Consider the following 15,955-nt stretch of genomic DNA (forward strand, 5'->3'; position numbering starts at 1 on the left):
GCCACGCCGATACTCAGGCAACCCTGTTTGGTTAGAGTCTCCGTGTCCCCTGCGAGGGGGGATGGGGATGGGCCCTCTCTGAGCCGGTATTTCCAGGCTTTTGTTCTCTGGCGGCTTTCCCTGGCGGCCGGCTATGCCTCTTCTGAGGGTCAGAGCAGCAGAGACTGCATTGTCACAGAACAGAGGGATTGTCGCCCGTTCTCCACTGATGTTCTGGCCACTTTAACTCTGTTACTGTTGGTGCTGCTCAACCCTGCAGCATCCCGGGATGTGCGCACCAACCTGGCGTCCCTGCCCTCACTTCCAGGGCCGGCGCGTCTCTGTCCTTTGTGTTTCTAATGCCGCCAGCCACCGGCCAACCCGCACGCTCCCGGGTCTCCCGGTCTCAGTCTATGCCCGGTGAGCACACCTGGATTCCGGAGTTTCGAGAGAAGCCTGGTGGCGCGCACACCCGGTTCAGGGTCTCATTCTGCTGTTTCGCGGGTGCCGACCGCGAGTCCGCCCGCTCCCCCGTGCAGGTGGCCCGCCAGCCGCCAGCCGCCCCGCGCGCGCTCCGGGAGTTCCCGGTCTCAGTCTGGATCCCGTGAGCACACCGGGATTCCGGTGTTCTGGGAGATGCCTGGTGGCTCGCGTTCACGGCTCACCAGTCTCAGTCCGCTCTCTCACGGGTGCCCTCCGTGAGTCCGCCCGCTCCCCCGTGCAGGTGGCTGCCGCTTCCCGGCGCCCAAACGCGGCGGCTCCCTCCCCCTTCCGTTTATCTTCCGATGTCTGTGCACGGTTTACAGCTCCCCTCTTGGTACCTCAATACTCAGCGCCTGAGATGTTCATTTGTATTGATCCAGATGTATCTTCCTGCGTCTCAGGCTGATTCCGTGGTTATTTAGGCTGGTCTGTTACCTATCCAGCTCGACTCAGGGGACCGGCTGAAAAAGGGGTCCCCTACTCCTCCACTATCTTAACTCCCTCCTACTCCTCCTTTATATACGGAAATTCTGAGGTGCAAAAATTTCATGTATTCTATGCAGTATTCCACGTTGCATTTGTAAGGAAACATTTACTGAACCCAGGCTGAGTATCTCAAAAATCCTGTTTTAAGCATGAGATATCCTAAATCTCCAAATGCATGTGGTTATCTAATACCTCTCTGTTATTAGCATATATTGAGACCATAGTCTTCTTTCCTGATATATACTTTCAGCTTCAATATAATTATCACTATCCCCTAAAAGTCATCTCACATCTCCAGAATTACTTAGAAGCTACAGAATATGCCCCATGATATTTTAATATCCCTTCATTACAACACTAATTATACACTATATATCAATACTGGAGTTATATGTCAGTCACCTTAAACCAATGCAATCTTCTTAAAGTTAAGGATTGAGCCCCTTGAAATGTCTGCAATAAGAAAGATACACAATTTTTGTTCAATTAATTAACAAATTTCATAGAGCAAATTATACTTATAAAAGGCGTGTTTTATTTAAAGTTATGGTTTCTAGAAGTTAATATATAATAAAGAAATGTTATTTAAGGCTTGCAGTACAGACTTGAGAGAGTAAGTTATTGTAGCAGGGTGTTTTCATTTGGAGGAATAAAAACTAAGGGTGGGACTGAACAGCAAGATTCTTCTAGAGACTGTCCTATATGACGTAAGTAATGACATAGAAAAACATGATCAGAAGAAATGAATGAAACATTTTTTTTTTACTGCAAGTTTGTGATTTGTAGTATTTATTACAATTGTTTTTTTGAAAAACACAATATCTTTTGTAGCATATCCCAAAAGACTTCTTTCACCTGCTGGTTCCTTAAAGTATAAATGAAGGGATTTAGTAAAGGGGCAACTGAGGTATACAGCAAAGCTACGCCTTTGGATGCACTCACCCTTTCCTTGGCAGATGGTTTAATATATACAAAGATGCAGCTCCCATAAGTCATGGAGACAACAATCATATGGGAAGAACAGGTGGAAAAAGCTTTGGTCCTTTGCTGTGCAGAAGGGAATTTCATAATGGTCTTCACGATGCAAGTGTAGGAGAGAATCACTAACACCAATGTGACTGCAAGTGTCACCACAGCAAGGATAAAAGACATCAATTCTATGACATGTGTGTCTGTGCAGGATAGCTGCAGGATAGGAGATGATTCACACATAAAGTGATCAATTATTCTGGAAGCACAGAAATCCAGCTGGAGTCCCATGAGCAATGGAGGAAAGATGATCAGGAATCCCGTTAGCCAAGAGGAAAGTACAAGCTGATAGCACACTCTGCTGGTCATGATAATTGGGTAATGCAGGGGTTTACAGATGGCAGCATAGCGGTCATAGGACATGGCAGCCAGAAGGTAAAACTCTGTAACTCCCAGTAAAAGAATAAAAAATAATTGAGCTGCACAATTATTATATGAGATGGTTTTTTCTCTAGTCACGATGGTTTTCAAGTATCTGGGAATACATACTGTTGTGAATATGATTTCTAAAAAGGAGAAATTACGGAGAAAGAAATACATTGGTGTCTTGAGGCGAGGATCCAGCAGAGTGAGGAGGATAATGATTAAGTTCCCCATGAGGCTCAACGTGTAATTAAGAAAGAGAAACACGAAAATCACAATTTGCAATTGTGGGTCATCTGTCAGTCCTAGCAGAATGAACTCTATTTCCACTGATTGGTTTTTCATTTCTCTTTTATGAGCTTTATCAAATACACTTAAGAAAAGAAGAACAAAAATTAAACATATGTATGACTATAATATAATGTAAATGATAGAAATTAACCTACATAAAATTAACCTATGAATATAAGTATATGTAAAACTTAAACATATATAAATAAGACTAAGTGTACATAAATTAACTTAAAGATATATAAAGTTTATATAATTAATTATATAAATATATAAGCTAAATGAACATATATACTAACTAAACACATATTTTAACTAAATATGTATATTAACTCAAATACTTACATACTTACCTAAAGCAGAAAAAGGTGTATATTCTCTAATTTATCCGTTTGCAAATGATTTCTCCAGTCTGAAAGTTTGTACACATAATTACATGCTAAAGACAACTCTAAATTCTTTACCAATCGTTAGTTCTCTTTTTTATAGTATTTCTCACAATGTTTTCTCTAGAACTTGAATATTTTCTTTGGTTAATAAGCATTTTTACCCATTCCTCCCGAGTGGACCCAACTCTGCATGCATAATCTAAATAAAAGAATGTGAGTCACCTTAGGGGCACCTGGGTGGCTCAGTTGGTTAAGCATCAGACTCTTGAGTTTGGCTCAGGTCATGATCTCAGTATCATGATGACATCAAACCCTGGGTCAGGCTCTGTGCTCAGCAGGAAGTCTGCTTGAGATTATCTCCCTCTCCCTCTGCCCCTTCCCCCATTCTCACTCTCTCTCTAAAATAAATAAATAAGTTTTAATTGAAGGAATATGTGTTATTTTAAATGTATTCTTTCTATCATTTTTATTCTACCTGTGCAAATATCCTAAGTTATTCTGTGTTTCAGAATGTGCATCAGGGGGATTTTCAAAGCCAGGATTTATGTTTATATTACAATTCCTGTGATAGTCAATGACTAAAGCAGGGTGATTCCAATTTGTCCGATAAAGTGCAATTTGTTTCTGTACTCAGTGTACACAAATATTATTATCAATTTTTTTGACCAGCTTTGCTATATGCAGAAGGACATCTGTTTTTCAGTATATATAACAAATACAACAAAGCAAACATGAAAAAAAAACATATTTTAAGAAAAAATATTCTGTATTTCTTTTCAATTCACCTTTTTGAGGTGTATTCCTACATGTGTCTATGTAATTTGGGTCACTTTTTTTTTTAACTTTCCCAATATTCTTTGTAAAATTATTGAATACTACAGAAATTATTATAGGGAAGTAAAATCTGCCACCCCAAAATGTGTCTCTTTGGCATGAGGATGAATTTTGGCTGATTATTTTTGAGAAATGGAAGACTCAGAATGTTTTTCTTTTCACCTCCTCCTCAAATGTCTAAAAGAATTTAGATAAAGGACCTGATGCAAAAAGCAGCTATCACTGTGGATGACAACTACAGTTTAATATGAAGTAGGTTTGATAGAAAGGGAGGAACTTCGCAAAGTCTGCTTCTTAAAATTCTTCTGTAAGTCCCATTGTTTCTGGGTGGCCCAGCAAACCTTTGCTTCTCAAAGGTTTACTCTCTTTCATTTTCCTTTGAATTGTTGTCCTGTTCTTCAAAGTCCCAGACCCCCACATCCTTCTTCTTTGTTCAGAATGGCATTTAAGCCTTGATTGCCTGATTGCCCATAATTCTCATATTCTTATGGTGTCCCGCTGTACATATGCAATTAATTTGATTTTCTCGTAATCTGTCTTATGTTAACTTAATTCTTAAACCAGCCAAAAGAATCTTCAGTAGTACAGTAAAACTTTTCCTCCCCAATGTTCTATTACTACCGGTCCTTTCTAAGCATAAGAATCCAACTTATTTCTATGTTATATTTTTCCCTTTTATGTGAAACATGCTGGTCTATTTCATTGTATGAATAACTTGCAGACTTTAAAGGAAATGGTTAGCTAAAGCACTGTTTGTTATTTTTATTCTTTTGCATTTGTCTTCTAAATAATTGCTCTATGTTTATTAATTTTTTTGGGGGAAAAATAAAACTAAGATGTTCCATGCTTAATGTCATTTTCTGAAACAGATTTTAAGGAAGAGCTTTAATATTTTCCATGGCAATTGGAGACTTGCAGTCTTCAGCGACTAAGTGGTCACAACCGTTTATTGTAAAACTATGTTTATGTCCTTGTTATAATTCCCATCTTTGTTCTACTTCTGATTTGACAAGGTATGCTCCAGGAGTCAGTCATACAAGCTCTGATAGCATGTGGGTCCAACAGACTGTTCTAGAACTGTGCTATTTCAAATTGTAGAGAAGAGTTGCTCAGTATTTTTTCCACATCGCATTATGCAGGGTAGTACTTAATTCATAAAGAGAATCAGAGAAAAGGAAAGATGCAACTATATATGAATAAAATAGATTGTAACATCTGTTATAACACAACCATTAAATGACTGTATCATTTAAAAAAACCGTAAACCGAAAATTTAGTAGTAAAATTCAGCTCCCTGAATTACACTTGTGCATTTGACTGAAGTTCAGATTTTGAAGTCAAGTTAAAATTATAGTTGTCTCACCATCCTGGATCTACTGTATCTAGTGTCCCCTTATGTGTACACGGCAGAGATGTACGTTAACATAATTAATATTGATTTTACTCTCTTATCATATTTTATTATCTAACCTGGATATCTCTTATCAATGACTTTTGTTGGAGGGACCCCGTACATACAGTGTTTCTGCAAAGACTTTCCACAACCCTCAAATTCATACTCACTTTGACGTTCGGAACTCAAGTATTAATAGTTTTAATGGATATCCATCTTCTCTTCCAGATAAGTTGCATTTTGTGAAAGTTTGCTGTTACGGTTGCTGTCATTCAAAACCTCAAAATAGGTAGTTATACTTTAAAATAAAATAAGGTGAGGCGACTGAAAAAACTCAGGGCATCATCTGATGAAAGTCAAGCAACAGTTCCAAGAGAGATTTCATATTGCTCTCTATCCATTTATGAAATGCTGCAGTTTTAACATTTTCCCCTTTCTAGAGACTTAAGGATTCTATTGAAACAAAACAAAGGGGAAAAAAACTTTTCTTTGGGGATCAGACTTCCAAAAGTACTAATGACTGGCAGTAAAAGACACCACTGTAATATACCGTTAACAAAAGCTGAAGTGAATGTATCCCAGAGGAGTATCATAAACGATTTAGAATAATGGATGAAATATTTAACAGGATTGTTAGCAGTTCACCATCGTGGGGCAACACCGAGAAATCCCAAGCTGGTTTATACAAGCCCAAGACACTGCCTTGCTTCCCATTAGCAACAGAAGCAATTTTATACTTTACCGTAAACCCTTTTACACTCTGGCACCTGGTAGTGCATTTATTTACCAGTAACAATTAAGCATAATATTTTATCATATTAAAAGGTTGAGACCTAGGTTGGATGTTTGATGAAATTATTTCGATCCTTCAAGGGAACTGAAATTTAGCTATTAAATACATTTTACGTTAATGCCCAAACCTGGAGCTGATCTAATTTCCATTACCTGGTAAATAGTGTAACAAATTGTAGCATATATATGCAATGCAATAAATAGGGCAAAAAATAAATAAATAAAACACAACTGAATCTCTAAGATATTATGCTAAGTGAAAGAAGCCAGTTACAATATCTACATATGCTGATTCTATTTCTGTAATTCTGAAAAACACTGAACTGTAAGGGTAGAAATCTGACCAATGGTTTCAGGAGCTAATGGTGAGAGGACAATTTTGACTACAAAAGTGGCACGAGAAAACACTTAAATTAATGGAAATATTTTATATCCCAGTTGTAGTGGTGTTTGCCTGACTATATATGTTTGTCAGAGTTCATCAAACTATACGCCCCTGAAAGGTGTCCTTTTTTGTAGTGAATTCTATCTCAGTAATCTAGCAAATATATTTGGATGTGACTTACCTCTTTTTTTATTGGACTACTAATAAGATTACTTAGATGTGTGCTGTCCGATATGCCACATGTGGATGTGTACATTTAAACTTAACGTAATAAATATTAAATTAAAAATTAAATATTCAGTTCCTCACTTGGGGTTCATGGGATGGGTTGCTGCTACTGTCTAAGACCTAAAATTACCAAAATTAACACTAATTTATCATGTCAGTCTTCCTCTGGAAGTATTAAGCCTTCACAAGACTAATTTGATTCCATCAGACAGATACTGCCAGTGAAAATGTTGTCTAGGTGGGGAGACAGATTCTGAGTGCTTCCCACTTTACCGTCTTCTGAAAATTCCCTCAATGACCAACTCGTTTTTATGACAAGCTTGTAAACTCCAAGTACATAATATACTTGACTGGAACAGATTCATCTCTAACGTCAATACACTCCCTTTTTTTCAACATATATCAGTGTACCGGGTATCAGGTATTAAATAACCATTCTCTAATGATTTTGAACATGATATATTGTAACGAAAGTCTTCTAGTTTTGCAGATAAACTCTAATATTGATTTCTTTTATTAAAAGGAAATAAACTATATCCTTAACATACTAATTTGGTTTGGTGAAGCTTATTTTTTGTTGTTGTTTTGTTTGTTTGTTTGTTTTTGTCTTATTTTACATCTGATTCATTGGGCTACAGGTACCCCTGAAAAGGAATTTCTCTAATCATGTGACAACAACCTCCCTGTTTTCTCACAGTCATACATTTGTCTAATTTCACATAATCTACTTAGAATTTGCAAAACGATAATAAATAAATGCCACTAAATAACTATTAGTTTTCAAGAAAATATGAAACAATATGACAGCCATGATGAATAGGCAATTTGAAAATCTTCATTTTCAATCCCAGCTCCAAACTACTAGCTCTACTGTAGCAGGAAAGTTAATTGATCATTCCACCATTTTTTTCCTACTTGACTAAAAAGAAATGGTAAGAGCATTTTTCTCTTACGGAGTTGTTTTAACTTTGATGAGATAATATTTGTACTGTGCATAGCACTTAGTAGTAGTCAATACATACTATAATTTGTCAATTTAATTATCAAGCTATGGAATATAAAACTAAAGAATCAAACTTGGAGAATTACATAAAACAAAGTTAATACCATGAATCAGGATATATTATTTTTAAATAATTAACCTCTGAAGAAAATGATCATAAGAAATTTGGACTTCACTTCTGTCTGTGGTCCTGGTCACCAAACTAATCAACTCCCTCCCAGCATACTCATAAACATAAGTAACCAGAATAATCAAATAATGAGAATAATAAATCTGCTCGTGAGGAGATAGTGATGATAATGTAGCTGAAAGTGGTAGACTGATAATGGTTCCCTAAAATAATGAGACCTAATCCGTGGAACCTGCATGAATTTCCCAATTTTCAAAATTCCAAAAAAAAAAAAAAGTCTTTGCCAAAAAAAAAGTCTTTGCCGATATGTTTAAGTTAAAGATCTTAAAATGGAATGGACAGATTATCCTGGATCATCCAAGTGGTGTTTAAATGTAACTACATGTGTCTTTATTGAAAGAGAGGCAGAGAGATATTTGGCCCAGACACCAGAGAAGGCAATCTAAACACAGACGCAGAGATTGGAAAATGTGACCGCAAGCCAGAGAAAGCCAGTAGCCTCCAGGAGTACGTAGAGGCAAGGAATGGAGCATCCGCGAGTGCCTCTGGAAGAAGCCCAGCACTGCCAACACATTGATTTTGGCCCAGTGAAACTGACTTCAGATTTCAGGCCTCCAGAATTGTGAAAGAATGAGTTTTCATTGTTATCCACTTGTCATAATTTGATAGAGTATCCACAGAAAACTAATACCACGTCCAGTAAAATTAAAGGCAATACATACCTAGTTATAGTAAAATAATAGTAATAAACGTCAAGCCTTGGGAACATAAAGAAGAGCTTGCACTTCCTACTAAATGGCAGTCAGATGTCCTTGAAAGAGCTTTCTGGTACGAAAAGCCTACAGATTCTGACACAAATTTAAAAAGAAAATGAAAAGATGAGTGGCTGAGCTTGTGGAAAAGTAAGTAAAATCTGCAATGTCTAGAAAAGAAGGAAGCGTGAACAAATCCTCAAACAGATCATCACAGGTAAGAGAGAGAAAACAAGTGTTGGTTCAGGTAACAGAATTTGCTATACTTCATAAAAAAGACTAACAAGACAGTTTAGTTTCCATGCACAGTGGATCGTTGTGTTGTTTGTAGATATACTGAGCCTGAACCAGGAAAAACCATCTTTCTCAAAACTCAAATCAGACATAAAAATCTTCACCAAGGAAAGATAAGTGTGGACACTTGCCTCCTTGATTGAATATAACTTGAGGAAGAAAAAAACCTTCCTTTAGAACTTTTATTCTCATCCCTCCACTTAGACATATTTGCAAGTAGATTGCATACTCCCCCAGCATTTGAATACCACCAGCTCAAAATTTACTTCACAGAGATCCCAGGGATTAGCACCTAAATACACAGCACCTACAAATTCTAATCCTCCTAGTAGAAGTCAAATATACACAGTTATCATTTTAAGGAATGCGACTTCACAATAAAATATCTCATAATATGTGCATGGCAGGACAACACAAGTAATCACAAGAAGAAATAATAAACTACTGAATAGACTCGAAAGTTATAGAAGTGAATCACACAAAGTTTATTAAAGAACTCATACACTTTAAAGCAATGAAAGAGACTAAGGCACTTTTCTGTAGGGATAAGAGACTATTTAAGAAAAAGTTTAAAAAATATACGACTTACTAAAATGAAAATTTAAATAATTGAAATGCAATTTTATATATGGGTTAAACCACTAATTGATGTGTTCAAGGAGTTAATGTGACAACAAGAAATAATTGTCAATGAATATTTTTAAATATGGTGTCAAAAGGCAAGGTAATATAAGTATCAAAGAGTTCACAAAACATTGTACATATGAGATTTTCTGACATATATTAGATTTGATATCAAGAAGGAGAAATTACCTAGACTAGGGAAGACATTTCATTAAGAGAAAGTGGCTCAAGAAGCTGGAAGTGCAGAACAGAAGGATTCTAAGCTCACCTCATCCCATGAACACAACTAGGTAACACTGACATCATGTAAGTGATTCAGAATGACCCCAAGTCTAGCAGAACAAATTCCACAACTAAAGGTAGAGAAGAGGCCACATGGAAGAGAGGAGAAAGGGCAAACACAGGTGGGGAGTTAAACAGACCCTGGGACCCACAGGTGGGGAGAAAGGAAAAAACAGACTATCACACTTGGGAGCCTTACAGAGGAAGAAAAAACCCATGTGGCTTTGAAAACCAGAGGGGGTGAATTTCAAGAGTTCTTACAACCTGGGGGACACAAAGCCTGAAATTTTAAAAATCAGTGGCTCAGTGATGGAAGAGCATGGAGGGCAATAGAGACCCTAGTTTCTGTCCTTAAAAAGCATAACTGGGGCACCTGGGTGGCTCAGTCAGTTAAGCATCTGCCTTTGACTCAGGTCATGATCCCAGGGTTCTGGGATCTGGACCCATGTCAGGCTCTGCGCTCAGATTGAAGTCTACTTCTCCCTCTCCCTGTGTCTGCCATTCTGCCTGCTTGTACCTGCTCTCTCTCTCCCTCTCCTTCTCTTCCTGTCTCTGTTAAGTGAAAAAAATGAAATTTGAAAGAAAGAAATAGAAAGATAGAAGAAAGAAAAAGAAAGAAGAAAAGAAAAGAAAAAAGAAAGAAAAGAAAAGAAAAGAAAAGAAAAGAGCAGGACAACCAGCCCTGCAGAGAAGTAACTGTTTGAAAAATGCCAGGGTGTGGGGGAGAGAGGAAGGTGGAGAAATACGGGGATCTGGGCTTTTCTCATCCCTGGAACACAGCTATATTGAGGCCAGATCACTTGGTCACCCAGGAAATCCATCTGAGGATTGAAATTAGGCTTTCCATGGTTGGAGGCAGATAGCAGGACAGATGGCAGGTGAAGGGAAGGGAGTTGGGCAAGAGAAAAGCTGCCATGGCTACAGAGGGAGGGAACCCTTTCCACGGGAAGAGAAAAGACAGAGAAAGAGAAAGGAGTTGAGAGAGTACATCATTGGGTTCCCACAAGAAGAAAAAATCTTGGTAACCACAGATTTGGGAGCTGGGGGAATGGAGTGGCCCATATTTTTTGTAAACAGTAAGTGTAGCTGAACTTTTGGAAGTGCTAGACTTTGCCCAGAGTAGAGCTGTAGCTTCCTGTCCTGGTGAGAAGGAAGGCCCTGGCCCTGGAGGGTGCACAAAGTGGTGCAGGGATCTCAGGGATTGGACTAGGAGAGCCCATTCCAATCATTGGAGTACATACATAGGGAAGAGGGTATATATCCTCTCCAAGGACAAAAGATGATGTGAGTGTCAGCAAACAGCCTTTCACTGGCAAGGGACTAAGGCCTCTGCAGAGGGGCAGAAGGGGGATAACCTGGTTGGTGCTTTTCAGGTGCCACAGCATAGAATCTGCACACCTCACAGGCATCAGACTGTTTTTCTGGGAGAAAGAGCAAGTACAAGTACATAACTAAAGAAAGCCAACAAACCATGAGTGAAGAAAGGAGAGAAAAAAGGAACAGAGGAGCACCACAAAAACAAAACCAAAACAGGTAACAAAATGCTAATAAGTGCAACCTATCAGTAATGACTTTGAATGCCAATGGACTAAACTCTCCAATCAAAACAAATTGTGTAACAGAGTGGATAAAAAGCAAGTTCCATCTATATGTTGCCCAAAAGAGACTCATTTCAGACCTAAAGAAATGAAAGACTTCTGTAGACTGAAATGGAAGGGATGGAGAAATATTCATCACGCAAATGGATGTGAAAAGAGTGTGGGGTAGCAATACTTATATCAGATAAAATAGACTTTAATACCAACACTGTAAAAGGAGGCAAAGGATACTAATGAATTATACTGGGAACAATCCAACAAGAAAATATAACAATTGTAAATATTTATGCACCCAACATGGGAGCACCCAAATATGTAAAGCAGTTAATAACAAACCTAAAGGAACTAATCAATAGTAATACAATAATAGTAGGGGACTTTCACACCCTATTTACATCAATGGATAGATCATCCAGACAGAAAATCAACAAGAAAACAATAGCACCGATGACACATTGGACCAGATGAATTTAGCAGGTATATTCAGAATATTCCAACTAATACTTCAGAATACACATTCTTTTCAAGTGCACACTGACTACTGTCCATTATAGATGACATGTTAGGCCACAAAAGAAGTCTCAACAATTTCAAAAAGATCAAAGTCATACCATGCCTCTTTTCTGACCACAATGCTTTGAAACTAGAAATCAACCACAAGAAAAACCTGGAAAGAACATCAATACATGGAGGTTAAATATCATGCTACTAAACAATAAATGGGTCAACCAAGATAGCACACAGGAAATCAAAAAATACATGGAGACAGTGAAAAGGAAAACACAACGATTTAAACCTTTGAGGTGCAGCAAAGGTGGATCTAAGAGGGAAGATCGTAGTAACATAGGGCCTACCTCAGAGTCAAGAAAAATCTCAAACAACCTAACATTCCTTGTAAAGAAACCAGAAAAAGAAGAATAAAACACAAAAACAGTGGAAGGAAGGAAATAATAAAGACAGAGAAGAGATAAACAACACAGAAACTAAAAAAGAAAAAAAAATGGAAAGGAAGAAATAGAATCCAGGAGCTATTTCCTTGAAAAGATCAATACAACTGATAAACCTTTAGCCAGACTCATCAAAAAAAGAGTACTCAAATGAACAAAATCACAAATGATAGAGAAGACATAACAACTGACACCATGGATATACAAAGAATTATAAGAGAATAATATGAAAAATTATGTGCCAAAAAATTCGGTACCCTAAAAGAAATGGATAAATTCCTGGAAACATATAAAATACAAAAACTGAATAGGAAGAAGTATAAAATTTGTGCAAACCAATTATAAACAATGAAATTCAATCAATAATCAAAAAAATTCCCAAAAAACAAAAGTCCAGGACCAGATGTCTTCACAGGTGAATTTGCCAAATATTTATAGAGGACTTAGGACCTATTCTTGTCAAACTTTTCCAAGATATAGATGAGGAAGGAAAGCTTAGAAATGATTCTGTGAGACTTACATTACTCTGATGCCAACACCAGATAAACACACTACAAAAGAGAAAACTACAGGCCAATATCTCTGATGAACATAGACGCAAAAATCCTGAACATCATATTAGCAAATCAAATGCAAAAATACATTAAAAAATCATTGACCACAATCAAGTGTGATTTATTCCTGAGATTCAAATGTGATTCAGTATTTTCAAAGTAATTGATGTTAAACATCACATCAACAACAGAAAGGATGAAAATCAAATGATCATTTCATCAGAAGCAGAAAAAGCATTTGACTAAGTACAGTGTCCATTCATGATAAAACCCTCAACAAAATAGATGTAGAAGGAACATACCTCAACAAAATAAAGGCCATATATGAAAAGCTCACAGCTGACATCATACTCAAAGGGGAAAACTGAGAGCTTTTCCCGTAAGGTAGGACCAGGACAAGGCTGTCCACTCTCACCACTTTCATTCAACATAGTTCTAGAAGTCTTAGCCACAGCAATCAGACAAGAAAAAGGAATAAAGGTTATCTAAGTGATAAACAAAGAAGGAAAACTCACTACTTGCAGATGACAAGATACTGTCTAGCGAAATCCCTCTAAACTCCACTAAAAAACTACTAGAACCGATAAATGAATTCACTAAGACCGCAGGATACAAAATCAACATACAGAAATCTGTTGTGTTTCTATACACCAACATTGAAGCAACAGAAAGAGAAATGAGAAAACAATCTCAGTTACAATTCCACTAAAATTAAGAAAATTCCTAGGAACAAACCGAACCAAGGAGGTCAAAGACCTGTACTCTGAAAACTGTAAAACACCAATGAAAGAAGTTGAAGATGACAGAACCAAACAGCAACATATTCCATGTTCATGGGTTGGAAGAACAAATATTGTTAAAATGTCTATACTACCCAAAGCAATCCAAACATGTAACGCAATCCCTATCAAAATACTAACAGCATGTTTCACAAAACTAAAACAAGCAACTCTAAAATTTGTTTTAGATAGGGATGCTACCAAAATCACAAACCCAAATAGTCAAAGAAAGTAGAATAAAAAATTGGAGTTATCACAATTCCAGACTTCAAGTTTTTTACAAAGCTATACTAATCAAAACAGTATGGTACGGGCAGAAAAGAAAACACTTGGATCAATGGAACAGAGTAAAAACCCCAGAAATAAACCCAGGATTCAAATATTGTTTGACAAAGGAGGCAAAAATATGCAGTAGGAAGATAGTCTTTTCCACCACCGGAGTTGGGAAAACTGGAAAGGAACATGCAGAAGAATGAAGCTGGACCACTTTCTTACAGCAAACACAAAAATAAATTCAAAATGGATTAAATACTTAAATGTGACAACTGAAGTCATAAAAATCCTAGAAGAGAGCACAGGCAGTAATTTCTCTGACATTGGCTATAGCAACATTTTTCCTGGTATGTTTCCTGAGGCAAGGAAACAAAAACAAAAATAAACTACTGGGACTTCATCAAAATAAAAAGCTTCTGCCCAGAAAAGGAAACAATCAACAAAACTAAAAGACAATATACCAAAGGGGAGAAGATATTTGTAAATGGAGATCTGATAAAGGGTTAGTATCCAAAGTATACACAGAACTTCTACAACTCATCAGTTAAGGAAACAAACAATCCAATTAACAGATGGGAGAAGACATGAGCAGACATTTTTCCAAGCAGATAACCACATGGCATCAGACACATGAGGATGCTCAACATCACTCATCATTAAGCAAATGCAAACCCAAACTACAATGAGATATCATCTCACTCCTGCCAGAATGGCTAAAGTCAATAACTAAAGAAACGGTAAGTGTTGGTGAGGATGTGGAGAAAAAGGAACCCGTGTGCATTGTTGGTGGAAATGCAAACTGGTGCAGCCATGGTGGAAAACAGTATGGAGGTTTCCTAAAAACTCAAAAATAGAGCTACCATATGATCCATTAATTCCACTACTGGGCATTTACCCAAAGTTAATTCACATTTACTTTTGATTTGAAAAGATATGCTCACCCCTATGCTTTTGCAGCGCTATTTACGACGGTGCAAATGTAGACGCAGCTCAAGTGTGCTTGGAAAGAAGATGGATAAAGAAGTCATGATATACACATCATATATATGCTTATAGTACACGTATCTATATATATAATGAAATATTACTTAGCCATAGAAAGAATGAAATCTAGCCATTTGAATCAACATGGATGGATCTAGAGAGTAAAATGCAAAGCAAAATAAGTCAGAGACAGACAAATACCATTTGATTTTGCTCAGATTTGGAATTTAGTAACAAAACCAGTGGGGGGAAAAAGAGAGAGAGGAAAACCAAAAATCGTACCTTAACTATTGAGAACAAAGTAAGTGATGGTTACCATGGGGATGGGTGAACTAGGTGAAGGGATTAAGATCACACTTACTTGAACAGTACTGTGTAATGTATAGAATTGATGAGTCACTATATTGCACACCTGACACTAATATAACACTGTATGTAGACTATACTGGATTTAAAAATTTTTTAAATATGCTTAGAGTCAATTTAATGAGAAAAAAAAGAAAAGGAAAAGGAAAAAAAGTTTTCAAACAATATTCTTGAAAGTTAAGGAAAGACTACAGAATTTTCCAACTTAAAGGAGACTAAAACATTATGGTAATTAAAATCACATGTAATTCTAAATTGTATTTTTTTCTCTATAGAGAAATTTTTACTCACTGGTGAAACTTAAACAGCACTGGAGAAGTTCCTGTTAGTAATGTACCAATGTCAGTGCCCTGACACTAACGGTTATATCATGATTATCTAGTAGACTGTTCTACTTTGTTATTAACACATACTACTATATGAATATCAGAGACGGAACATCACATGGTGCAGGAATAGAAGGTCTTCATGGTTATTTGTTGGTTTTCTTCTCTATATTTTATACTGTTTCAAAATTTAAAAAATAGTGAGATATTTAAGTACAGCCCTACACCTCCAATTTGGGGCATAGGTCACAGGTTAGTGACATTCTAACATTGACTGAGGAAGCAAGAGAGACGTTTCCTTTTGGGCTAAACCCTCTTCATGTGTAGAAATGGTCATACTGTCCCGGGGCAGTGGAATATCTGAAATTCTTGTTGGCATTAAGTACAGGGT

The 15,955-nt window shown here is 37.1% G+C and overlaps 1 protein-coding gene across 1 annotated transcript; it reads right to left on the reverse strand.

Annotated features, from left to right (window-relative positions):
- Positions 1–1,740: 1,740 nt before the first annotated feature.
- On the reverse strand, positions 1,741–12,511 carry LOC123778898 (olfactory receptor 6C6-like). Its single transcript, XM_045776554.2, has 2 exons — positions 12,481–12,511; positions 1,741–2,705 (listed from the first exon to the last, which is right to left on the reverse strand). Exon 2 carries the CDS (start codon positions 2,683–2,685, stop codon positions 1,741–1,743), a length of 945 nt encoding a protein of 314 aa, XP_045632510.2. The 5' UTR covers positions 2,686–2,705; positions 12,481–12,511.
- Positions 12,512–15,955: the final 3,444 nt, after the last annotated feature.

The sequence above is a fragment of the Ursus americanus genome, chromosome 25, assembly GCF_024610735.1.
Source record: "Ursus americanus isolate L20-20 chromosome 25, mUrsAme1.1.p, whole genome shotgun sequence".
Lineage (NCBI taxonomy): Eukaryota > Metazoa > Chordata > Mammalia > Carnivora > Ursidae > Ursus > Ursus americanus.

What these genes read in the sequence shown, in the direction of transcription:
- LOC123778898 (XM_045776554.2), bottom strand. Translation starts at nt 2,685, where the DNA reads ATGAAAAACCAATCAGTGGAAATAGAGTTCATTCTGCTAGGACTGACA.